Source organism: Physeter macrocephalus, chromosome 7, assembly GCF_002837175.3.
Source record: "Physeter macrocephalus isolate SW-GA chromosome 7, ASM283717v5, whole genome shotgun sequence".
Classification (NCBI taxonomy): Eukaryota; Metazoa; Chordata; class Mammalia; order Artiodactyla; family Physeteridae; genus Physeter; species Physeter macrocephalus.
Genome location: NC_041220.1, coordinates 66,109,884 through 66,136,777, shown reverse-complemented (window position 1 = coordinate 66,136,777; position 26,894 = coordinate 66,109,884). Strand labels below are relative to the sequence as shown.

Genomic DNA, 26,894 nt, shown 5'->3' with positions numbered 1-26,894 from the left:
CTGATTGCCGTGGCTAAAACTTCCAAAACTATGTTGAATAAGAGTGGTGAGAGTGGGCAACCTTGTCTTGTTCTTGATCTTAGTGGAAATGGTTTCAGTTTTTCACCATTGAGGACGATGTTGGCTGTGGGTTTGTCATATATGTCTTTTACTATGTTGAGGTAAGTTCCCTCTATGCCTACTTTCTGGAGGATTTTTATCATAAATGGTTGTTGAATTTTGTCAAAAGCTTTTCCTGCATCTATTGAGATGATCATATGGTTTTTATCCTTCAATTTGTTAATACGGTGTATCACATTGATTGATTTGCGTATATTGAAGAATCCTTGCATTCCTGGGATAAACCCCACTTGATCATGGCGTATGATCCTTTTAATGTGCTGTTGGATTCTATTTGCTAGTATTTTGTTGAGGATTTTTACATCTATGTTCATCAGTGATATTGGCCTGTAGTTTTCTTTCTTTGTGACATCTTTTTCTGGTTTTGGTATCAGGGTGATGGTTGCCTCGTAGAATGAGTTTGGGAGTGTTCCTCCCTCTGCTATATTTTGGAAGAGTTTGAGAAGGGTGGGTGTTAGCTCTTCTCTACATGTTTGACAGTGGTAAATAACTTTTAAGTTGTCTTTCCCTTTTCAGGTCACCACCATGAATGTGGGAATTTGGGGTCATGGCTCTTGAGTTAGAGATCAGGCCTGGGATCTCTGAAGCTCAGCTAAATATGAGAATGTCACTGCGAGCTCCTGTCAGTTTTGAGCCAGCTGCCACGAGCCAGGAAGTGTATAATATTTCCACAGCCAGGGCTCACCCAGAGAGTGTGAGTCAACAAGGCATAGGTCAGAGCCACAATCCGGAAGGAGGAGGGTAGAGATATATTAAAAAAAAAAAAAAAAAAAAAGCCAGGCTGATGGTCTGACCAGAAGGGTAGGGCAAATCTTGATTCTGAGGAAGATTCCTACCTTAGTATTAAACCTATTTTGTGCTTCCTAAGGAGGTAAAGCTTGGAGAAGTGTTCTCCTGCCATGGATCCAGAAGCCTGAGTTTACCTAGTCAAGAACCTACAAGGAAGTGGTCACACCTGGAAATGTGTGGGTGGAATTAAGGGCTGATGCAGACACTTTGCATGAGGAATTGGCTGTGTTTTGCTCTCAATTGTTTAAGATAGAAGAAAGCCAGAATGCTTTCACCGTGTATCAGCTACCTAATTTTTTATGATCACCTTTTTCCAATCAGAAGAAGTTTCACAACTGCTCTACCACTTTTAAGTTTTTTGTCTGCTGATGAATGTATTCCATTTTGCATACAGTTGGTTTTTTACTGCCGTGAATAGTTCCATAGCCTGGTTGCTAAAAGAGACTAGTGGAACAAATTGCTTTCCAAGGTATGGTATCCATTTCCTCCTCCTGAATTTGTCTACTTAAGACAAAGTCTTTTGCCCTGGTTTCTTTGCACTGTCAAACCAAGTATTTGACCCAGGAGGAGAAATGGAGAGTGGAAGGATGGAGGGTGGTCTTGGGCTAGTGTCTGTTTGTGACTTTATGAAGTGCTGTGTTGGGTCCCCCGTTGTTGAACGTCTGCCTCAGTTCTACAACAGGAATCAGACCATGCCAGGCATTGTGCTAAACAGTATAAATAATCCTCCCAAGCACCCTAAAGTTGGCTAGGTTTTTTTGTTTGTTTGTTTGTTTGTTTTTGGCTGTGCCACGCGGCATACAGGATCTTCGTTTCCCGACCAGGGATTGCACCCGTGCCCGCTGCAATGGAAGCATGGAGTCTTAACCACTGGACCACCAAGGAAGTCCCCTAAAGTTGGCTGTTTATCCATGAGGAAACTAAAGGTCAAAGAAATGAACTAACCTTACCAGTGTCACAACACTAGTCAGTGAATAAAATGGGATTTGATCCCATGTGTTTCATCCTATATTTAAGCAGAGGATTTGGTCCTCAGCTGTGGTTTCTCATGGTACAACCTCTCTCGTCCCCTCTCCCCTCCATGAGGAAATCTGGTTCAGGGATAGGAGTTGACACTAACTTAATCCGTTGGAGACTGATGAACGACCCCAGAATGCCATTTCACAGAGGGAGATATGCCTTGTCAATAAATAGAATATCCTGACCAGGGCCCCTCCTGTGGGTCAGAGTGCTTAGTGAGAATTGGATAACCTCAAGGCATCTCATATCCAGACTGTAAGGCCTGAAGGATTAAACACAAGCTGTAGCCCTGGGATGGCTAGATGTCTGCCATATATAGTCTACCCTGAACAGTGCAAGATAAACATTGATGAAGCTTCTTTCCAAAGCCATCATTTTCTGGACTCCTGGCAACTCAGGGCAGATGACTTCTCTTTTATTTGTATTATCTTTAGTTGTTACATTGCCAGAATTACTGTTATCTCTTAGATCACTTAGCCTGAGGTGATTTTAGCTGTCATCATAACTTTCTGAGCAGTGGGTAGAAACCATTAGAATTTACAAACCATTATTCAGGGTGGGTTACTTTTGTAATCCCAAACCTAATTCTTTGGGTGTTGATTTATGATGAGATTTTTGTCTCTAAATTCTGAAGAAGTCATCTCAGAGTTTGCAATCTTTATTCTCTCAAGCTTGGGAGCTTTTAGAATCTCCCCTACTTGAAGATTTTAATAGATAATATCAAAACCAGCTACATTGCTAAAATCCACCACCCATAGCAGTCATTCATTTATTTACATTTTATATTTAACAACAAATAGGCAGGCTGTGCAAGTGTTCTATGTACCTTTCTGGATGTGTGACGTTTTCACATAAAATGCCCAAATGAAGAGGAAGAATATCTCTTTAGACCCTACCTGTCCCAGTCTCACAAAGATAATGGATGGAAAGACTTCAGGAGAAATGAACATTTGATTCTTTCTTCAGGCCGTTATAGTCTTTCTCCCCGCCTGCTCTGAAAGGAATGGGTTCATCCTACTCCTGGGAGTAGGTTTCTCTTTGCATCAAAAAGCTTTGTAAAGAGGCAGCTGTACCAAGACAGCCCTGAAATTCTCGAGTAACAAGTTTTCAATTAGGAATATTTGTTCTAAGGCTAAGGAGGTTCATCATTTAGTGGTGGGATATGGTATAGTGGCACGAGCCACGGCGGACTCTGGGGTCTCTTTCTAAATTGGCCACTTTTAGCCTTGTGCAGCTTACCTAGTTTGTGAATTGCCTGTGAAAGTGAAATGAGATAATGTGTTTGAAAGTGTTCTGAAAACTAAAAAATGCTATATACAACTGTAAGTTGTTACTTCCAAGCAAAGCAGCAAGCAGTCAGTGAAAAAGGAATCAGTTGAAAGCAATTGGTGCATATACCTTTTCAAGCACCAAACATGAAGTGCTGTTGTTTATTGAGCATTTACCATGTGCCAGGCATGGTATAAATGTTTTACTTCTATTAACTAATCTAATCTTTACAGTACCCTAATAAGGTAGATATTATTGTCCCCATTTTACAGATGAGAAACACTGAAGCACAGAAAAGTTAAGCATCCTGCCCAAAGTAATATACCTAGGAAATATACCCAGGTAATACATTTAATAAGTGATGAGATGAAGCTGGAATGCAAATCCAGGCAGCCTGGCTCCAGAGCCCAGACTACACTGCTGGCAGCATAATCCTTACTAACTGAATTGGTAGCAGGTCCAGGACATTTGTGATGCATGTCTCAAAAGGTTAAATGTTATGTAAGTCTTGAAAGGTTAAAATTGTGATGAGTAAAGACACTAAGAAAAATTAGTATCCTTGAAGGATTTGGATTTGACTCCCTTCCAATGCCAGTCTTCATAGTTTTGCGCCCTACCATATAGAGTGCATAGCCCTTAAACATGCATGTAAAGTCATCCCTTAAACACCTACATGATCAGCAAGATGGTGGTAATGGTATTGGTTGATTCTTTAAGATCCAGTAAGGTTGAAAATGGTCAAATGAGAGGGTATAGAGGAAAAGCCTTTTAAAGTAGAATGTCAGAAAAGTATTTTATGCTGAAATCTATAATAATAATCAGGAATCAGTTAACATATTTCTAATGATTTTCTTTTTAAAAATTCACCTGCTAATGGTGATTGGATCTGATTCTTTTCCTTTTTTTTTTTGTAAAAAAAACTACCAACCATATTTTAAACTTAAGATTGATTCATAAACATGTTAAGATTGAAATATAAATATGTAACATAAAAATATATTCTTAATTATTTAAATCTATAAATTTTGATGTATATGTGTCAAGGATATGTGTCATAGTTTATTTAACCATTCACTATTATTGGATATTTAAGATGCCTCCAGTTTTTAATTGATAATAAATAAATAACATCACAGTGAATTTCTTGGCCATATCTTAAGAGGGATAAATACCCAGAAGTAGAATTATTGACTCAAAAAGCACAAACATTTTAAAGCTTTTGATATATCTTGCCAAATTGCTTTTTTAAAATGATGAATTAATGTTTACTTGCAACAGAAGTCTACAAAGGAGCTTTTTTTTTTTTTTTGCATATTGGATGTTTTCATTTTAAAATATTTGCCAGTTTGTTTATGGTTTGCCATTGTTTCCATTTAACAGCTCTTCATATATGTTTAATGCTATGTCTTTTTTTCTATAAATGGGACATACTTTGCATGTTTATTGATTAGATTTTCATACTGATTTCTTATCAAGTTTTGCTAGTCCTTTGATTCAAATTTGTGGCAGAAATGTGCAATTACATAGCTTGTATTTATTTTGATTACATTCTCGTAACTTTCTTTATAATTTAGTATATTGCCTCTAAGTTTAGGATGTCATTCCCCACCTATGTAACCATTGGAAAAAAAATTAAGTAGATCTACTATATACTAACATAAAATGATGTCTCTTTTTTAAGAGAAAAAAAGTAGTATCCTGCAAAGCAATGTTTAATTATGATCATATCTCTCTCTGCCCCCCTACACACACAAACACAAACACACACACACACACAAAAAAACATTTATTTATTCACTAATTGATTTTGATTGTCTTCTTTGTGGCAAAGATATAGCATTGAACAAAACAGACAAAATCTGAGCTCTTATGGAACTTGGTTTATTGGAGAGGCCAAAAATTTTAAAAAACCCATCATGGGATTTCCCTGGTGGTCCAGTGGGTAAGACTCCAAGCTCCCAATGCAGGGGGCCCAGATTCAATCCCTGGTCAGGGAACTAGATCCTACATGCATGCCGCAACTCAGAGCCTGCAGGCCGCAACTAAGAAGTCCGCATGCCGCAATAATAAATAAATAAATAAACAAACAAACAAACCCATCACAGGATAAATATAATGTCAGGTAGTGCTAAGTGCTATTAACAGACGTAGGGCCTAGTAAGAGATGGAGAGCGACTGGGGCTCCTTTAGATTCAGTGGTCAGAGATCTTTCTAAAGTGGCATTAGATCAGAAAGTATTGGATGAAGTAACTAGTATAATATTTTATACAAGCATATGGATGGAAAAATACCAGTTCTATAGTCCCCTTCTTAGTGAATATTACCAGTGGCTCTTTTGTCACCCAGACAAAACCAGCAAAGCATCCTATCCTAGACTTCTCCCTTACTCCCCATACCTAGTTAATCATCACACTTTGCCACCTATATACTTATAAATTTCTTTTCTACTTGCCACTGTCTTCTCTTAGGCCCTTGTCACTTTTTGTTCTTTTTCACTGTTCGAAAAGATATCTTAGTTCAATTTTTTGTAATAAATAATGCACAATTAAATTATATAATGCATGATAGCTAACTTGGTGGGGCTTCCATGGGACAAATGGGGACAATGTGAGCATGAAAATAAATGTTGATATTAATGGATGATCAGGTAGAAATCCATGAGTTCACACTGATATAAATAAAAGATTTTTTAAAAATGAGAAAGGAGAAAAGGTCTTCCTTATAGTAGAATTGCAGCTGATAAATGTGGAAAGAATGATGGAATTAGAAAAATCACAATTAGGTAGCCACCATAACAAAAACTGATTTGGCCAATAATCGTCAATGGCTGCTAAAACTGGGTGAAACTATCATGATAAATGGGTTATGTACACAGTTTCAAAGTACCAGACTACACAAGATACTTATTAATTACAAAGGGAAAAACAGAACTGTATAGTGGAGAATCCCATCAGACACTGCATTAACTGTGAAGGGAACATCACCAGTAATAGGACACATGGACATCACGTGCCTCCATATGATGCACTGAGGACAGAACAGTACTTCTCTGGTATTTTTGCCAAAAACGCATAATCTAGATCTAAATATCAGGAAACAACAGAGGTTACCAAATTCAGGGGCATTCTTTAAAATAATTGTCCTGTACTCTTTAAAAATATCAAGGTCATGAAAGAAGAAAGACTGAGAAAAAACTTTGGACTACAGAAGACTAAGGTGGCATGATAACTAGATTCATTTGTAATCCTGAATTGTATTCTGGACCAGAAAACAATTTTTTCCTTTTGATATTAGTTGGACAGTTGGTGAAATTTGAGTGTCTGTAGATTATAGTACTGTAAAAATGTTAATTCCTGATTTTGATAATTGTATTGTGGATATAGAAGTAAATGTCCTTGTCTTTTAAGAAATACACATTGAAGTGTATAGGGGTAAAGGGATATCATGTCCAAAGAAAATTGCAACTAGAGCCTCTTCTAGATGCTTTTTTATGGATAGAGGTCACATGACAATCTACCAGTTGTCTGACAGAGTATCCATAATAACCACTTACTGGTTTCTTTGAAACGCCTGGATTTGTTCATTCAGTAGCCACCACTGAGTGCCAGTGTATCAAACACAGTACTAGGCACAGGATGAGGCAAAAATAGTTGAAATGTGTCCTTGGGGAATTGACAGCCTGCAGGAGAAAAGCCAGAGAGAGAGAGATAATGAATGAGAATGATAAAGCAAATGTAGTAAATGTTAACATTTGAGGAATGTAGGCAATGGGAATTCATTTATTATTTTTGCAACCTTTTAGGATCTATGAAATTATTTCAAAATAAAAAGGTAAAAAAAAATGTACTGTAAAAACGATTGGAAAGATAAAAAAGAAACTAAAAGACAGTAAAAGAAGATTTCAATAGACTAGAGTTTTATAGACAACTTACAAAAATTGTACCTATATTAGGCCACAAAGGAAAATCACACCAAATTCCACAAAGCCCAGAAATGTACATGCCACACTCAGACTACAAGCACTAAAACAAGTAAAAATACAATGTTTAAATTTAAAAATCCAAACTATTTAGACAATCTCAACTCCCTCTAAACCATAACTGAATCAAAGAAGAAATACTATACTTCCAAACTATTTAGCATACAATAGTAGTGAATAAAACCTATGGGATGGGGCCTAAACTATAGGCAAGGGAAAATCCGCAGTCTAAAAACTATTATTATTCATCAAGAAAGAATAAAAATAAACAAATTATATACTGTTCTAGAAGTTAGGGTAAAAATATCAAAAATACTAGAAGCCCATGAGGGAGACTGTGGTGCCCTCCCTCACAGTGGTCCGTCACACAATTTATAAAGCAGTTTAGGGAGCATTTTCAGTGAGCCAGGATCAGGGGCTGGATGGGAGAGACAAACAGTATCCCTTTGTGGAACTTTCAGGGTGTGTGTGTGTGTGTGTGTGAGAGAGAGAGAGAGGGGGGGGGAATATCAGATATTAAATTATAAATTCAAACATTCAATTAAGGTTATGAAGGAGAAGGACAAACTTCTCTTCAGTTTTGTCATTGCCTCCCTCCTGTCGTTCTCCGACTCTCCCGCTCCCTCTTTTCCCATGTCTCTCTCCCTTTTTGTTTTTCTCTTTTCTCCTCTTGCTTTCTTTCTCTCCCTTTCTCCCAATTCCCTGAAGACACTATGTTTTGATTATTTTTGTCTCATCCTGAGCCTAGCGCTTTGCTTGATACTTTGGCACTCAATGGTGGCCACTGAATAAATGAATCGAGGAATGAATGAATGAATCCTGGAAGCTATTATTGAGTGGACACTCTGCCAGACAACCTGTAGGTTACCATTTGAGTTACACTATTTATAAAAACAACCTAGAAGAGAACCTAGGAAATATATAATATAGGGAGATTACAAAATAACCACAGAATACAGCTTAGACAAGCTAGTAGACTATTTAAGCAGTATAAAGTTAACTGAAATGCTATGAAGGGTAGTTTGTGTAAGGGAAAATCATGCCTGACTCACCTTTAGAATGCCTGAGTGAGATATTTCAGTATGAGTACTTGGGGAAATCAGTAGATGTAGTTTATTTTGATTTTTCACAAACTTTTGATAAAGGTTCACATCTAAGATACAAATTGGGGTGGGGATGTGAAATGTCAAAGGAAAGGGCTGAGGTGTATAAGAGAAAAAGTAGTAAGAAAAGAAGTAATGGTAAGAACTAAATTAGGGATGGGATGCCTTTGCACGGTAAGGACTTGGGATTTTATTGTGTTGCCTTTGGAGGGTTTTGAGAATGTCATCTGATTTATAGCTATAAAGGATCTGGTTGCTGTGGGAATAATAATACGAATAGCAGTAATAGTGCTAAGTGTTTAATCTAGAATAAATGTTGAAGGTAGAGGGAACAGAAATTTACTGGTGATTTGCTGTGTGGTGCGAGACAGAGTCAAGGGTGACTTAAAAGTTTTTGGCTTGAGCCACTGAATGAATACATTCCTACTTCTCTCCCTGCCTTATTGTCTGTCACGGGAGGGGGTATTTAATGGAGGTTATATTTGTAGGGCAGGAAGATTCCTTAGGAGGTTACTGCAGTCATTCTGGAAAGATAAAAGGGTCCTGAACCTGGGCAGAAGCTGTTATGGAGAAGTATTCAGAGGGCACGGACTTAAGAGACATTTAGGAAGTAAAAATAACTACTTAGGAAAACAGTTTTGGGTATTTTAATAAAATTGAAGATAATGAAGTCGTTTTTCCCAATAACTCCACCTATTGATATGTACCCTCAGACAGGGGTTGTCTGAGGCCTGTTTTTATATAGCCCCAGAGCTAAGAATATTTCTTTTATTAATACATTTTTGAAGGATTTAAAAATGGGGATGCGTGGGTTGGATATGTAACAAAGACCATTTATGGCTCTCAAGTCCTAAAATATTTACTGTCTGTCCCTAACAGTATAAGTTTGCCAACCCATGGTGTAGATCAGTGGTTTTCAAAGTGTCGTTCCTAGAGCAGCAGCAGCATCTGGGAACTTGTTAGAAATGCGGATTCTCAGGCCTCAACACAGACTTGCTGAATCAGAAACCCTGGGAGGGGTCCCAGCATTGTGGTTTAACAAGCTCTCCAGGTGATTCTGACGCATGTTAGTTTCTGAGAATCACTGCTCTAGAGAAATTTTTGTACTTGGTGAGGAATAACAGCATTGTGCAGAAGAGCTTCACACTGGAAACAGTAGAAATGGCAACCAACAGAAGAGATAAGTAAGTTGTGACAATTAATACGAGGATTCCATAGCATGGAGTGTAAAGGCAGACTGCTTGTGTTTGAATCCCAGCTCCACCACAGAAGTAGCTGTGTGACCTTGGGCAAGTTAACTCGACCTCTCTAAGCCTTAGTTTCCTCCTGTGTAAAATAAGCATAAAAATTCTAACTACTTTATAGGGTTATTGTGAGGATTAAACAATTAAAACAGAAGAGTGGCTGGCACATAAGTATTAGATTTGAAGGGCAGTTTTCTTGTAATGTATTATGATACTTTAAGGAAAAACATGTCAAGTTCATTCATAAGAGTGATAGTCTGCCCATATATTTTACATATAACAAAATGTGATTAAGCAGCATAACTTAAAAGTAGTGTAGATTTTGGAGGTTCAAATGCCCTGTAAACCTCAGTTTTCACACAAGAAAAATACTTTAAAGTTACTCTCAAAGAATTGTTAAGAAAACTGGTGAAATGTATATGCCTGAGTTTTGTTTCTTCTATGGGCATTTCCTTTCCTAATTGCCTTTTATTCCTTTCACCATTTCCTCAGCCCTTCCTTCCAAAATTCCTCAGCTGTCTTGATAGTCACTGAGAAACACTGGCAGAACTAAGGTGCAAAGTTGCTTCCTTGACTGTCATATGTGGCTTTTTCCATGAATCAAGGTCATGAGAGTCAGTGTCTAGTGTTTTCCCAGCTATGCCCCTGCGGCCAATCTGGGCCTAGATCTAGGACAGGTCTGTAATCCTGATATCTCCTGGGATTTCAGCTTTTAGCTGCTTTAGCATGTAAAATGCTTAGTATGTATTTAGCAACGCCTAACACTAAACAGCACACAAAGAAATAGAACTTTTTTTTCTCTCTGTGGAGGCCACGTCCTATTTTTTCTACATCCCAGTACTTAGCACCCAGTAGGCCCCAAAATATAGCGTTGAACGATTTTGAACTTCTCGGTGGAGCTTAAAAAACCTCCATTTCCTAGGCTGAGTTTAGGGTGCAAGCAGCTGAAACCACTGGCTGCATTTTTCCTCTCGTCTAGAGCAGCAACCTGCAGACACCTAGTTCAGAGAGAAAAAAAAAAAATCAGTAAAATTCCCTTCCTCTTAATAACATAAAAGGACCAGAAAAATCAGTCCCCAAAAGACAGCGCAGAAGGCACAGCGCTGCACCGACCCAGCTCCTGTTCGGGTGCGCTCTCGAAGGGCGAAGAGGCCGGATCTTTGGGGCAGGAGAAAGGCAGCCTCCTTGTGACGTCAAATCAGCGGACTCTCGCCCCGGCTTCACGCCGGTTCCGGTTCCCGGCTTTCCGGGCGCGAGAGTACGTGAGCGCGGCGGCGTTCTGCGCGTGCTCCGCAGAGGGACGCGAGAAGGTTGGGTCCAGCTCGCGGAGGAGATGCGTGATTGGCTGAAGCCGTGCTGGGGGGTCCCCCAGCCCTTTCGGCAGGGGTAAAACAATAAGAGGGGGCGGTGGCAAAGGGGGCGGGACGTCCGTGTTCCTTGTCGTTCGCCGCAGTGCCTGGCGCCTGGGAAGAGGTGGTTGTGAGGGGAACAAGCTCGTGGCTCTCTGGTTTCCGAGGTTTGAGGTTTGTCGAAGGAGGGAGAGGGCGGCGAGCGAGAAGAATCCGTTGCAGCCGGTCCTCGGCGACTTTCCCGCTGACCTCCGTGCGACGTACCCGCCGCCGCTGTTGGTTGGAGGTGTGTATGGGGGCCGGGAAGGGCGGTCGGTGTGGTGGTCGGAAGGGGACATTCCCGTCGCGCGCCGCGGCTGGAGGCAACCGTCCAGTACATGAGCTCCGGTGTCGGAGGTAGCTGCAGAGAGAGACATTGTTCTTGCCGGCTGCCTACGCTGCTGTGTGCGAGAGAGAAGCCGAGCTTTTTCCTCAGGTGAGGGATGGGAGGCCGCGTGGGGAGGGAGGTGACCGGCGCGCGTCGTGCGGACGGAGGGCTCCGAGGGCACAGGTGGGGCCGGGATTGGTTGGGGATGAGGTGGCGAGCTGGGAAAGGGGACGCAGTTGCTCCCAAAGGCGCGCCGATGGAGGCTTCGGACGGGACGTTGGAGAGTGGGCTTGCCCGAGAGGATGTTTCGCGTGCGGAGCCCACCAGCCTCGTCCCAGACCCTTGCGGCTCTTATTCCCGGTTCCCTGGCAGTGGGGAGGCCGCCGCCGCCCCGCCCGTGGGGGAGGGGAAAAGAGGCTGTGTCGGCGGAGGCAGAAGCGACGCAGATGCGAAAGTAGCGGCCTCCGGGCACCATTTCGGTGCACGGAAACAGAATCCGGGTCTGAAGGCAGCCTTCGCTTTGCTTACCCAGTACCTGGTGTTCTGCGGTCCCTGACCCCCCCGCGGATTTATCCCGAAGGAGCTGGGAAACCCGGGCTGTATATAACGTACGCCTTCTCCGTGCCCTTTTTATGTAGGCGATCTCTTGCTGACCCAGTAGAAGAGATGTTTGAGTGCTTTGGGGAGTGGGTTTCTTCCTCTTCCCCCATGTCTTCTTGGGGAGGGTGGGAAGGATAGTCAAGGGGAGGAACATAGCGTCCGTAGATTGTGTTAATATTGTTAGTTGAATCTGATCGAATTTTATCTGTCTCTCTAAAGGCAGATTTCTTAAGATGGCCCTGTGCCGCTTTGGGGCGAGTATAGATATGCATCTACAATTTTCCGCATAGATCAGTTTTTTCCCTCCAATGTATGCCTATTTTCTTAACAGATTTTTTTTTTTTTGGAGGGGCAGTATCTTTGCTCTCTTAAAAATCAAGCACAAACAAAAACCCACAGAACCCACGTGCACCGAAGCTGGAATAATAGCAAAGTTGTTCCCTTTTTCCCCCCGTATGATTGTTGTGATAATAACTTGTGTTAAAATACTGGTTTTAACACCTCGTGCTAGTCTTCCAAATGTTAGCATTGCAAGTACCTGGATCTGTGAATCATTAACTGCAGTTAGGGGAGCCCCGTATGCTACAGGGGAAGAAGATGGGAATTCCTTGTCCAGCTCCATATTTGGCAGTTAATATAGCCTTAGGCATGTGAACAGTTTCTAAACAGTTGACCCTATTAGTATCCAGTGGTCCTTTTGATGTCCAAAATTCCTGGTCTCAAAAAATAGACGGTATGATTAGTTTCAAATTCTTAGTACTGAATTATGTGTTGTTTCTTTGATGATATTATCTTCCCATTTTCTTAAATATTTAGGATTATTCATGTGTATTCTTGTGTTATGATTTAATCACTAGAGGCTGTTTAATTCTCAAAGGTTGTCCACGAATTGTAGCGAGGATAAGGACCTCAAATGGATTGTTTACTATTTAAGAGCTGTTATGATTCAGGTTGCTGAATATTCAGGGGTTGAAATGTTTGTCAGTGGTGAACAAGTAGCAAGAGGAAAGAACCAGAATGCTTGTGGGGTGGATGGGGATCAAAAATGGAAGGAGAAGAAAATAAGTCTTTAATAATTTGATAGTTGTATTGAGTGAGTGTTTAGTTAGCAGGTGAGCAGTTGAGTTGTTAGCAGACAGCTCTTGAGTTTGAATAGGATTGGCACTTTTGGTAGTAGGATATATTTATTATCCATATTTCATTTATGAGATCAAAAATGAAAATCTCCATATCAGTTACTGAAAATCTATGAATACCAATAGTGTCTTTAGGTTAACAGTTTCCTTGTCCTGAAGAATTATTGCTGTTTGCCTGTTATCAGGATTTTCTAGGTTGCTTTAAATAAGACTTTTTCCCACATATTTTATACTGAGTGCGTATGGAGGTGAGGAATGAATTCAAGGCTGGTTTTGATAGTTACAAATTAGTTTGTTTCTGAACTTAAATTCAGTAGAATTTAATTGACAAACTTAACTCACCACTGGGAAACATTTAAGGGCTGACAGAACAAACAAGTTCTATCTCCCAGAACTCTGGACTGGCTTCAGAAACAATAGAATCAGTTTCTTGACTGCTGTTTCTCAGCTTATTTTTAACTTAATTTCTAGATATTTTACCCTATGTTGATACACTATTGTAGTATGCTAGGATGACTGTTGGATTTCCTGTTATGTTACTGTTTTCTGCATTTTGGCTCCTCCCTACAGTATCAAATAAGCTAATAGTTAGACTTTAAATTTTTTTATATTCTTGCATCCTTGATGGTTCTTCATAAGCGGTGGTTCTTAAGCAGGTGTAATGAAAACATCACTAAAGGGAGGAGACCTGATTTCAAATCCTCTCTCTCATAACTATAACTGAGGGACCTTGAACTCCTTTCCTTAGGCTCTCAAAACATCATGGTTTCCTTTTCTGTAAATGAAGCTAATATCCTATCTATTTCACGGAGGTAAAGGAATGTGTAGTTACTTGTTAAACCTTAAAGCATAATATAAATACACGCTTTAATTTTCGTGGAGCGGCATTTCTATTTCTTTAATGCTTGGTCACTTTTAATAGCTTCTGAACTTCAAAACTTGCCTCCTTACCTTTGGGGCCTGAGGAGAGAAAAAGCTTAATCCACAGCTACTTTTTAATTCTGTGACTGGTGCTTAGATCTTGTTTGTGATGCTTTCATTCTATGGTGTGCCACAAATTGAAGGTTGCTGTTCTAAATAGATATGCATTGCTCTTTTTTTAAAAATTAATTAATTTATTTATTTTTGGCTGCATTGGGTCTTCGTTGCTGCGCGCGGGCTTTCTCTAGTTGTGGTGAGCGGGGGCTACTCTTCGTTGCGGTGCGCGGGCTTCTCCTTGCGGTGGCTTCTCTTGCTGCAGAGCACGGGCTTAGTTGCTCCGCGGCATGTGGGATCTTCCCAGACCAGGGCTCGAACCCGTATCCCCTGCATTGGCAAGCGGATTCTTTTTGTTTGTTTTTGGTTTTGGCTGCACCCCATGGCATGTGGGATCTTAGTTCCCCGACCAGGGATCTAACCCACGCCTCCTGCATTGGAAGGCAGAGTCTTTACCACTGGACCGCCGGGAAAAGTCCCAATAGGCGGATTCTTAACCACTGTGCCACCAGGGAAGCCCTGCAGTGCTCTTGATTGGTAAAGTCATTTTAAACAAAGACCATCTGGAATTTCCAAAGGTTTCAGTTTTAATCTGAGGTTAGGTGTCAAAAATGGATCTTACAGTCAGTCCATGGTTCAGTGAGAACAGGCCTGGGCCTGACTAGTGTGAAACCAGCCATGAGTGAGGGGCTCTAGGGAGAAAGGGGTGGGTAAGTATCCAATAGTAGAGACAAGAAGTCCTAGCATAGACATAGCCTTTGTAACATAGTTTCTGGTAAGAGAGCTGCATCCTGTTACTAGGATCTTACTCTTTATAGAAAGCAAGATAAAGTACTACATCTAACTGTACAGTACTGAAAAATTTTTTGTAGAGTTTTTTCTGTTTTTCACAATGTCATTTTCTTTTGGTTTCTTGATCTTTTTTTTTTTTTTAAGACAACTTGGTGTCTCAGCTTCTCAGCAGTTTTCATTTTGCCCGTTTTTTTCCCAGTTATTAAAATAGCCACCAAATTGTGACATGAAATTTCATGTAAGTAATTTGCAATAAGTGAAATCCTACCCACCTCCCCCCCAGCTGCTTGAGCCAAAGGTACTGCAGTTCTCATCACTCGTTATAGATGTCGGTCAGAACGTTCCAGGCTCCTCGAAGAGTGAATTTTTGATTGTGCGTTTTGATGCTTATATATAGTGTTGGTGGTTGCAGCCAGGTGTTTAGGGTTAACAGTTTAGTATAACTAGAGTTTATGATCCTATGTAGATATAGCTATTTTATTACTTAATATAGAATAGAGGTGCCATTTCAGAGATTCCTAAGATTAAAAAGAATTAATGGAATACAAAATTACTTCACTTGGATAACCTTCTCTTTTGTATTGTAATGTGCTCTGATAATTATTTTGCAGTAGTAGATCTAAGGAATTAATTTCATTTTCTTGTTCAAGTGCGCACATTGCCTTCATATTATTGAAATCATATCTTAGTTGCAAATTTTATACTGCTTTTTTTCCTATGGTTTTATAGTCTTTGACAATATTTTAATGATTGCATATGAACTGATGTTTCACAGTTGAGGTTCATTGTATTGTATTTTTGTTTGTAAGACCGTTACTTTTTTGTTTTTAAGACCATTAATTTAATATTAGGTTATCAGAAAAAAATAGTACTATATCAGGTAAGCATATCAAATGTTTTTTAAATTACCTCTTGGAAACAACAAAATTCGAGAGTGTACCTTAGGATCTAGGCAGAAAGTTTTTGTTTCTCTATGTAGCTGCTGATTTTAAATTCCAGCATGGTATCTTTATCACTGTTCCTCCCATCTCCACCTCCTCAATTTTATCTTCAATTAGTTGGTAGTATTTAAGCACACTCAGACTTTAACCATAAATTGTCACTAATGTTGTAGGCATAATGTCAGATTACTTTTTTGCTTTTCTTGTAGTGCTAAATGAATTTTCACACTTTTGACCTTTATTCTAGAGCCATGTTTTCTAATAACATGTATCTGTTAGATGGTTATCAGAAAGTAAATGAAAATTTTAAAGTGTTTTTTAAAATTACAAAATACATATATACTTTTTGTAGTATTCAGACAGTATAGTAAATAGTTTACCAGTGGTGGTCTGAATTGGTATGTAGTTTTTTTTTTTTTCCCTAGACCCACAACACATATTATCTTGTATATTTCTTTTTGTATCATGCTTTTTTTCCAACGATGGGATTTGTAGCATTCTACAATTTGGTTATTACTTTTGTGGAGAATACTTTTTGTCTATTTATATAACTTTCCTATTATCTTTGTGCAATTGTGCACGTATTTCTTTGTAACATGTCTTAGAAGTGTGATTACTGGTTATATGTGTTCATTTTAAATTAATTTGATTAAAACTGCAAAATTACATCTCCAAAAGGTTGTAACTATTTGAAAGAACCTCTTTCCCCCACCCCTTTAACAGTACTGGATATTATCAGTCATTTTCATTTTTGTTAATATAATAGATGAAAGACTGAATAAACTGCGTTTTTTGAACTGTTGAATATTGCCAATTTCAGGGTACCTTACAAATAAGTGCTTGGTATGTGGTAGATTCTCCATAAATGTTTGTGAAATGATTAATATAAAGCATAATTGTATTGCTAAATTTTTTAAATTGAGGAATAAGTTACAATCAGTAAAAACTGGTCTTTTCATGTGTTCAGTTGTATGATTTTGGATACACATACACAGTCATGAAACCACCACTGCAATCAAGATATATTTCCTTCCCTTCTATCTCTAGCCCCTGATCTGATTTAGCCCTAGAGTTTTCATTTTTGTAGACTGACATCAGTAGACTCATACAGCATTAACTTTATCTTTAGGTAATATTTTGGAAACTCATTCATGCTGTTGCATATATCAGTAAGTTCTTTTTATTGCCAAGTATTTGATTATTTGGATTTACCACAGTTTGTTCATTCACTTGGCTAATGGTCATTTTGTTGTTTCCAGGTTTTGAGTGTTTATTAATAAAGCTGCTGCAAACAACATACAGGTCTCTGTGTGGACATATACTTCATTTCTTTTGGATAAATATATAGGAGTGGGATTGCTGGGTAATATGAGACATGTATCTTTAATTTTATGAGAAACTACCATACTGTTTTCCAAAGTGACTATACCATTTTTTTGTTCCTGCCAACTTTTCCCATCCTTGCAAGCACTTAGTATTTTAGATTTTAATGTTAGCCATTAAAGGTATTTAGTGGCATGTCATCATGGTTTTAATTTGTACTTTTGAATGATTATTGACGTTGAGCATCTTTTCATGTTTATTTGCCATCTGTATATCTTGATGTGGACTGAATATTCAGATCTTTAAAACTGGATTTCTTATTAAGTTAGGAGACGCCTGTCTTCTGGGGATAAATTCTTTATTAGATATGTATTCTACAAATATTTTCTCTCATACTGTGGCTTGTCTTTTCATTTTCTTGATGACTTTGAGCAGACGTTTTACATTTGATATGAGCCCAATTTGTCAGTTTTTAAAAATTTTTTCTTTTTGTGTCTTATCTAAAATCTTTACTTAACCTAAGGTTAAGGTTTTTTTCCTGTCCTTTTTCCTAGAAGCCTAGAGTTAGGTTTTACATGTAGGTCCGTGGTCCATTTCAGGGTAATTTTTGTACATGGTACAAAGTATGAGTCAAACTTCCTTTTGTTTTAACATGTAGACATCAAGTTGTTCCAAAATCATTTTGTTGAAAAGAGAATTACTTTGGTACCTTTGAAAATAAATTGACTGTATTGTGTGGTTCTACTGTAATGCTAAATTTTTTAGATTTATCTCTAAAAGTTCTTAGAATTACTTGTGCTAAAGCTGCTTTACTTGTTTTGTTTGGACCTTTAGTTAATCTCAAAACTCTTAACTTCATATTGCAGTAGTATGTGTTCACGTAAATGAATGTGTACACGTATATACATTTACATATAAATAAGAACTAGAGTGTAGAAGACTGACTTTAAAAATATTTTGGAATTACACGATTAATGATTTAATTGTTTATTCATTAGCATTCCCCCATATAAGCTTTTTTTCCCTTTCAGTTTTATTGAGATAAAATTGACATAGCACTACATAAGTTTGTCTACAGCATGATGATTTGACATACATCGTGAAATGATTATCGCAATAAGTTTTGAACACCATCCTCTCAGATAGATACAAAATTAAAGAAATAGAAAAAATTTTTGTGATGAGAACTCTTTGGATTTACTTTCTTAGCAACTTATATAACATACAGCAGTGTTAATTATATTTTATCGTGTTGTACATTACATCTTTTGTAGGAGCTTTATTCATTAACTATTGAAATACCTTTGTATTTCGGTAGGCTACTTAAGGTCTTTTTTTTTTTTTTTTTTTTTTTTTTTAATGGCCCCACCACATGAAATGCTGGATCTTAGTTTCCCAACCAGGGATCGAACTCGTGCCCCCTGCAGTGGAAGTGCAAAGTCCTAATCACTGGATCACCAGGGACTTCCCTTAAGAGGTCTTTAGTGTCACAGATTTGTTCAACAAAATTTTTTAATCCTTTTATGTACAAAGCAATGGTAGATGCTGCAAAGATTATCTCTTGAGCATCTTCTGGAAGCATAACACTGCTAGGCTTATACTCAGCATTAACTTAAAGGAGTCTTCCAAACAGGAGAGGGGTGTGCCTGTGCACAGGCACACATATGACTAGGGCTAAATGTGTTAATAAAAGAGCCAAAGAAGATATATGTAGTACTGAGAGAAGAAATGATTAATCCTGCCTGAGGGACCTAGCTAAGAACGCCAGGTAGGGTTGGAATAGGATCTTCAGTAGGTTTTTGAAAAGTGCATGAAGGAGCATTTTGTGGTTTTGAGGAGACAGTCATCTCCTAAAAATTCTTTTCTCTTTTAGCTCTGGCTTGAAATACTCACTTCCTCATTTTGTACATGTCAGATTTCTACTCCTGTTCCAATACAGGTGGCACATTCTTTGTGGTAGGGCTGTAGCATTTATCATATTAGATAATTGTGTTTAGGAATTCTATCTCCCAAGCAGCAGATCAAGTCTGACATGTTCACCTTTGTTTTTCCATGAATAGAATCTGGCATATATATAGTAGATATTGAGTAAATCTTGAATGAATTTGTGTTGTCCCACCTATTTACCCAGCCTGTGTTGAATGAAGTAAGACAATGGCCTAGAGTAATGATGGTAAGTGGTATAATAGTCTTAGAGCATAGAATTTGTTTAGAGAGGTGAGAAGTGTAATGGAAGATAAATTTGAAATGTTGGTTAGGGCCTTGTATGTCAGACTGGATTTCAATGGAAGACCTTATACTTCAAACTGAATGCAGGTGTTTGGATTTTACTGTATACAATGTATGCTACACACGATACAGAAGTTTGGAAGACTTTTGAGGAAGAACTGAAAGGGTCTGAATTCAGTGGGAACAGATAGGATGGGACAAATGCCAAGAAATTTTCAAGTTGTCTAGATTTTGCAGTTTGAAGCTTAAAGAGGGAAAGTCACTTAGAACTGAGCTTTCAAACAAGATGGTGGCACCATTAACAGAAATAAGGAAACTGCTTTCTCTTTATAGGGGAGGGTGCATATATTGGGTAACCTATGAGTTCATATGTGGGTATTCAGCAAGGGGTTAAAAATGTCAAATTTGAGTTCATGGCAGAGACTACATATAAATTTAGGTATATCTGAGAGCTGAAGCCATTTGACAATCTGAAATTGCCACATTAGAAGACAGACCTTGAGGACTTCTGCATTTTGATGAGAAGGAAAGTTGCCTCATGGTAGAAATCTAGAAACATTAGGAGGAGGTGAGCAACAGTGATAGTGTAGACAGGTAGAAGACTGAGGTCGTTGGATTTTGGGGAATTGTGACTTTTCAGAGAATTACATTTAAGGGAGAACTTAGATTATAATATTTGAGAGGGGAGTAAGTAGAGAAGGGGAAGACTAAGATGCACAGTTAGTAATTTAGGTCAGAATATGATTTTTTTTTTTTTTTAATTTTAATTTTTGGCTGCGTTGGGTCTTTGTTGCAGTGCGTGGGCATCTTGTTGCGGAGCACCAGCTCTAGGCAGGCGGGCTCAGTAGTTGCTGCGGCATGTGTGATCTTCCCGGCCCAGGGATCAAACCCATGTCCCCTGCATTGGCAGGCAGATTCTTAACCACTGCTCCACCAGGGAAGTCCCCAGAGTATGATTAATAAAGTGCCATGATAAAGGGCCAAAGTACTTTGAGAATTCAGGGGAAAGACGACTGTATTCTATTCAGAAATCAGGAAAGATTTTCAGGAGAACAGTATTTTAGCTGGGCCCAAATGAATGTATTTGTTGGACGTATTATTTTACTACATTTCTGCTAAATTGTTTAATCTCTGGAATAAATACCTGCAATGACTGGCTATTCATGAAGTAGCTCTGTTCTGGTTATTCTTGCATTATATTGAAGCTAAATCTACCTTCCTGTAATTTCCATTCACTGTTCAACCAGTATTTAATTTATGCATATTAGAACAGAACTATCAGTCCATTTTAGACATTACATCCATATTCATGTAGCCTGAGATTGTTTGTTTTGGGGGGAGCCCCATTATATTAGTGATTTTTAACTAAAGAACAAACAAAAACCCTAAATGTTTACCTAAAAGCTGAAGCTTTGGTCAAGGAAAGAAGAGAAAGAGGGTGATAACTTTTTTAAAGGATATCTTGAAATTGAGGAAATTTGAGCATGTTGTTGGATATGAAGCACACTGTGACTTTCTTTGCTATCTTGGATTTGTGTTTATAGTGTTACTTTCTTCCTCTCCTCCATTCGCCTCTCAATGGACGTAAAGAAGTTCAGAAAAGATGGTGACAGTTGATAATAGAGCAGTTTCCCATGAGAGCTGGAGTAGTAGATGTGCTTCAGAAATTAGTCTAGGCAAATGGAGAGGAAGAAACATTTTAAGAGACAGGAATGAGGGACTTCCCGACAGGAATGAGGGGCTTCCCTGGTGACACAGTGGTTAAGAATCCACCTGCCAGTGCAGGGGACACAGGTTCGAGCCCTGGCCCAGGAAGATCCCACATGCCCCGGAGCAACTAAGCCCGTGCGCCCACAACTACTGAGCCCACGTGCCACAACTACTGAAGCCTGTGCTCCGCATGAAGAGAAGCCACCACAATGAGAAGCCCGCTCACCACAACTAGAGAAAGCCTGTGCACAGCAACGAAGACCCAACACAGCCATAAATAAATAAATAAATAAATAAATAAATTTTTAAAAAGAGACAGGAATAAAAGGATGTTGATTAAGATGCACAGGAATTACGGGCACAGTTAGTGAATGACCTCTAAAGTAGTTGAAGCTCTGTAAATAGTAAGGAAAGTCAGATGTAATCATGTTGGTATCTCGATGAATAAATAGAATTGATATTGCTTTTAACTGACAAGAAAAGAGTACATTGTACCTCCCAGTATGACAGCAGTCTCCACATATTCAAATGTTTTGTGGGGAAGCGGGGCTTAATACATGGAATTTCACTTTCTATAAAAAGGTGTTAAATGATAATTGCTCTTATCTTTGAAGGTGCTAGAGGCCAATAGTCTCTGAAGATTCTTTTTGTGCATAAGTATCCTTAAATCTTGGCTTTGTTGAACTGTATAGTCTTGTAGACTTGACCAGAGATCGCTTCTCAATTTGTGAATTAAGAAATAAGATCCAAAAAGGTCATGACTTTTTCATGGCCTTAGATAGTTAAAACTTCTTACTTTCATGTTCAGAGGTGTGTGCGTGTATATTTATATATCTGTGTATATATATATACACACACACACGCATATATATAGAAGGACCCAAATCCCAGAAATTGCTTACCTATGACTTGGGTTCTTTGCTGTACATAAATGTCCCTACTCCAGGGGAGAAAACTGGAAGATGGCAGTTGTTTCTGTAGAATACATAAATTAACCTGTTGTTAAAAGTAGGTAAGTCAGTGAAGTTGCTTTTTCCCCTTCTATACTTTTACTTTCTGGTTAATGGAGTTGACTTCCATCAATCAATTATATTTTAGCCCTCTAAATTGAGTCACTAAATCAGTTAAACAAGTAACTGATCTGTAAGTTACATTTAAGTCAGTGCAGTTAACTGAAACACCATCCTCATCTTCATTTCATTTTATCATTCCCTGTGGGAGCCTCCCTGTAACTTTAAAAAAGTGTACTCTGCATAGCCTCTTATGTATAGCTATTTGTTTAAGCTTTTACTAGATTAGCACTGCCTTATCTTGTTCACCATTTGAAGTTCACTTTTCAAGTTGACCTTTTTTGAATAAATAATAATTTATTGAGTAATCAAGTAAAAGTTACCTCCAGTGCCCATCTCCTTTGCCTGTCTCTCTGATCTAAATTGATATCATGGCCTTATGGCCATCAACTTTAGTGACTGTATAGGTAGTGGGCAATGTGAAGCCTCTCCCAAACTTTGTTACAGTAATTCTAGTGTATTTTGACCTTTCTCTGACACTGATACGTGTAATTGGTACCTTTTTTTTTTTTTTCACTTTGGTTATACGTAGGTGACAAAAATGGTAGGTGAATATGTACTTTATAAATGTGATGGGAAATTGGGGTAAATGACAGTGTCACTGTAGAAAATCTGGGAATTGGGCACAAAAAGAAGTAAACATATGAATCCCCAAACCTAGAAACAATCCCTAATAGTATTTTTGTCATTAACCATTTGAACAAAAATTATTTTGTACATAATTATTTTATTCAGAGGGTAAGTTAGTATCTTCCCACAGCTTAAATCAGTTGTTACAGTATTTAAATGTGTAAAATTTCCACATTTTTGTTATTTTATAAAATTTTACTAGGTGAGTCTACTGTTCTTCAACCTTCCCCATCATTCAAAATAAAAATACTGTGTTTCTTTGCTTCATTATTTAATTTTTTTTAATTTTTAAAAAAATTTAATTTATTTATAAATTTATTTATTTTTGGCTGTGTTGGGTCTTCGTTGCTGTGCGTGGGCAGGCTTTCTCTAGTTGTAGCGATCGGGGGCTACTCTTCGTTGCGGTGCATGGGCTTCTCATTGCGGTGGCTTATGTTGCAGAGCACAGGCTCTTAAGCGTGCGGGCTTCAGTAGTTGCGGCACACAGGCTCAGGAGTTGCAGCTCATGGGCTCTAGAGTGCAGGCTCAGTAGTTGTGGCACACGGGCTTAGTTGCTCTGCGGCATGTGGGATCTTCCCGGGCCAGGGCTGGAACCTGTGTCCCCTGCATTGGCAGGCAGATTCTTAACCACTGTGCCAACAGGGAAGTCCCCTGCTTCATTACTTTAAATGTAGCAAATGAGAGTTCTTTTTGTTTTTTAATAATTTATTAATTTTTGGCTGCATTGGGTCTTCGTTGCTGTGCACAGGCTTTCTCTAGTTGCGGCATATGGACTTGTCAGTGGCTTCTCTTGTTGTGGAGCACAGGCTCTAGGCACATGGGCTTCAGTAGTTGCCCCTCGTGGGCTCTAGAGCGCAGGCTCAGTAGTTGTGGCGCACGGGCTTAGTTGCTCCGCGACATGTGGGATCTTCCCGGACCAGGGCTTGAACCGGTGTCCACTGAATTGGCAGGCGGATTCTTAACCTCTGTGCCACCAAGGGAGTCCTGAGAGTCCTTTTATGCATTAGAATTTGTTCATCCTTATTGGAGGTTTTTCAGTTTGGGGGAAACTAATGGCACCTGAAATGACAGTATCTGATTCTACTTTGTGGATTAACTTTTTTTTTTTAATGAGTTGGTTTGATTGTAGGTGGTACAGAATTCAAGGTAGAACAAAGGTTGAAGAGCAGACTGGCAGGATTCTGGGATGAGTTTACTTTGACCTCACAGCTAAGGTAGAAGTGGCTAAGGATGAACTGAAGAGATGAGCCACTGTATGAACTTTTTTTTTTTTTTTTTTTTTTGTGGTATGCGGGCCTCCATCTGCCGTGGCCTCTCCCGTTGCGGAGCATAGGCTCCGGACGCGCAGGCCCAGTGGCCATGGCTCACGGGCCTAGCCGCTCCGCGGCACGTGGGATCCTCCCAGACCGGGGCGCGAACCCAGTTCCCCTGCATCGGCAGGCGGATGCGCAACCACTGCACCACCAGGGAAGCCCACTGTATGAACTTTTAAGAAAAAAAAATGTGCCACAGGCTCCAAGACAACCCTTCATTCTAGCTAGAGGTGGCAACAGATGTTATGGAAGAGAATTCAGGTGTTTAAGCAGCAATGGAAGTAAGGGTCACCATCATCTGAGGCATAAAAAACAGCTTAGTTTTTGCCAGAGTTCCTAATTCCACCTCTAGCCAGGGACCCTTCCCCACGGCCTTCACTTTTAGCTCCAGCATCTTCTGCTCCTTTTTTTGTTACTGCTTGAAAGCCTTACCGTCCTCTTCCATCTCCTTGGCCTGCTTCTTGGGCTGCTTCAAGGGCTTCTTGCGACTGTGCCTTCCCCAGACCCTGCCACTGGAAGCAGTTAATTATTTTTGAAAGGAGTTAGGAATTATATAAAAATGTAAACACATTTTTTTTTAATATTGAATGAGAGTTGCAAGACAAGTTGAAAAAGGAGAAACGGGGAACCTGATAGAGCATTATGTAAAAGTTGAGTTGGGAGTCACTACAATTGTAGAGTTTTATCTGTAGGCTCCATTATGGCTGGTATCTGATTTTTATTAAAAACAGCATCACAATTGTAATGATTATGGTGGGCTATCTTTGTGAAATTTTTTGCTTAAAGGAAACCTACTTTGAGAGAATTCCCTGGCGGTCCAGTGGTTAGGACTCTGCGCTTTCACTGCCTAGGGTGTGGGTTCGATCTCTGGTCAGGGAACCAAGATCCTGCAAGCCACGTAGTGCGGCCAAAAAGAAAAAGAAAAGGAAACCTACGTTGAAATTTATTTGTTAACAGGAATTTAAACTGCATCCTGATTTACCCAGTAGATACACATGTATATAGTGTATATATATGTATTTAAACAAGTAATATTCAAATTTTCTTTTTTTCTCTTCCCTTTTCTCCAATTCCTAATGTTATAATTTTTACTATTTGAGGGGCTATAAACATATAAATCATTTACTTTAAATGATGAAAGGTTGTGTTTCTATTTTTATTTTGTACTTGCTTTCCTTGACCTTATCTTTGAGATTTTGGGCTTAGACATATTTTATCATAGCACCGAACCTATTCTGTTCCCTGTTTGCTTGTCTGTATTCCATGACAGACTATATACTCCTGAGGGCTGGAGTCTTGTTCACTAGGTTATCCCATTTACTGTAAACAGTGCCTGGCATGTAGTTAGGTAATTAATAGCAAGAAAGGTTGGAAAGACATACACCAAATGTAAAAAACCATTATCTGAGTGTTGAGGTTATTGCTGATTTTTAATCATAATCATTATCATTTTGAAAACAGTGAAATTAATCCCAAGAAGGAGAGAGTACAAAGAAGACAAAAATCAGTACTGTCTATGATAAATGTAATCACCGAGTCCTGATTTGTGCCCTCTGCCTAGTTTTCAAAAATAAACTGTTGGAATCCAAGAATGTAGGAGATAATGGTCCCCAAAGGAAAAAGATACTATGAGTGGGAAGACTTTATTATGGTGCCCCTAGTCTGAGACAGCGCTGGACTCTTGGGAATTAGAAAGAGAACTATGCTACTTGCCCCTGTATTGAAGGATAGGGAGATCAAGAATTAGAGACAAAGGGGAGATGGCAGATGTTGGAGATTATCGGTAGTTGTTTGGAATTTATTATTTTGCTGTTGTAGTTACTTTTTAATAAATGATATTTTCTTTATTTTCATTTGAATGGCTGAGAAGATTTAGTTCATGGAATTTAACAAAGATGACTTTTAATAGTTATTATTCTTATGTTTGCTCCCTTAGCATTTGACATTGTGCAGCAAAGAAATGGTTATGGAGAAGCCCAGTCCGCTGCTTGTAGGGCGGGAGTTTGTGAGGCAATATTATACTTTGCTGAATAAAGCTCCAGAATATTTACACAGGTAAATTTTAATTGCATATTTGATATTTTTATTTGGTTTTGTTTTCTGGAGTATGGCTACATATAAATTTTGTCTTTCCTGTTTTACGTCCTGACAGTACCTTTGCAAAGCACGCCCAGTATTTTAACAGTGATGGCTTAAATCCAGTCTTTTTCAAGTTTTTTTGACTCAAATCTACAGTAAGGAAAACACCTCACATTATATCCCATTATATAACACATTCACATCTGTACACATCACACACATATACACAATTACATACTCTTGGTATTTTATATTTCATTTATTTATAAAAACCAAAGACTTGACCAACTAATGGGTTCTAGTCTTTATTGAAATCACAGGCTTATGTTTGTTTTTTGTTTTCTTGGTTTTTTTATTTTGAGTTGTCTGTAGCAATGTTAGGAAATGAATCAGTTAAGTGATCATACTTGTGAAAGTTCCTTCTGATTGATCCACAAGATAGTATTCCTTGGTAAAACAGCAACAGTAGCCTTGTTTACTATTTTGGCAAGAGTTGGACATCTGCAAGGTTCTTTTTTCCCAGAGATTGAAACAAAATTGATTTATATTATGAGTAGTATTTATAATTTTTGTTCTACCTGGTTTATTTTAACAGGTGGAAGATAAGTGAGACCTTTGTAAGCATTAAGCTCTGCAAGCATTTGTTGTAGAACACACTAGCCAAGTGAGTTAAGGATAAATATACCATTGTCACTTCATGTGGGAAAGACTGTTAAAAGGACTTATTCTTTTATCTATAGGTTCTCTTTATAATCATGCTGGGCATTCTAAAGTGTTACTTTGCATTATGCCCCTCCGTTGTTAAACCTGTGTGTAATATTCCCTGTTATCCCAGGGGGCATTTTTATATAACTAC

At 38.8% G+C, this 26,894-nt stretch overlaps 1 protein-coding gene across 4 annotated transcripts in view; it reads left to right on the top strand.

Annotated features, from left to right (window-relative positions):
* G3BP2 (G3BP stress granule assembly factor 2) overlaps positions 1-26,894 on the top strand; it is a 76,108-nt gene that overhangs the window by 35,306 nt on the left and 13,908 nt on the right. Inside the window, exons 1-2 of one of the 4 annotated variants that reach the window (XM_028491920.2) lie at positions 10,953-11,159; positions 25,896-26,014. In XM_028491920.2, coding sequence (XP_028347721.1) covers positions 25,920-26,014 — 95 coding nt within the window. In that variant the 5' untranslated portion in view covers positions 10,953-11,159; positions 25,896-25,919. Of the gene's footprint in view, positions 1-10,952; positions 11,160-11,249; positions 11,349-25,895; positions 26,015-26,894 lie in introns of those variants that run through there. The other 3 variants (XM_007113643.4, XM_028491922.2, XM_028491921.2) reach the window with 3 other exon arrangements.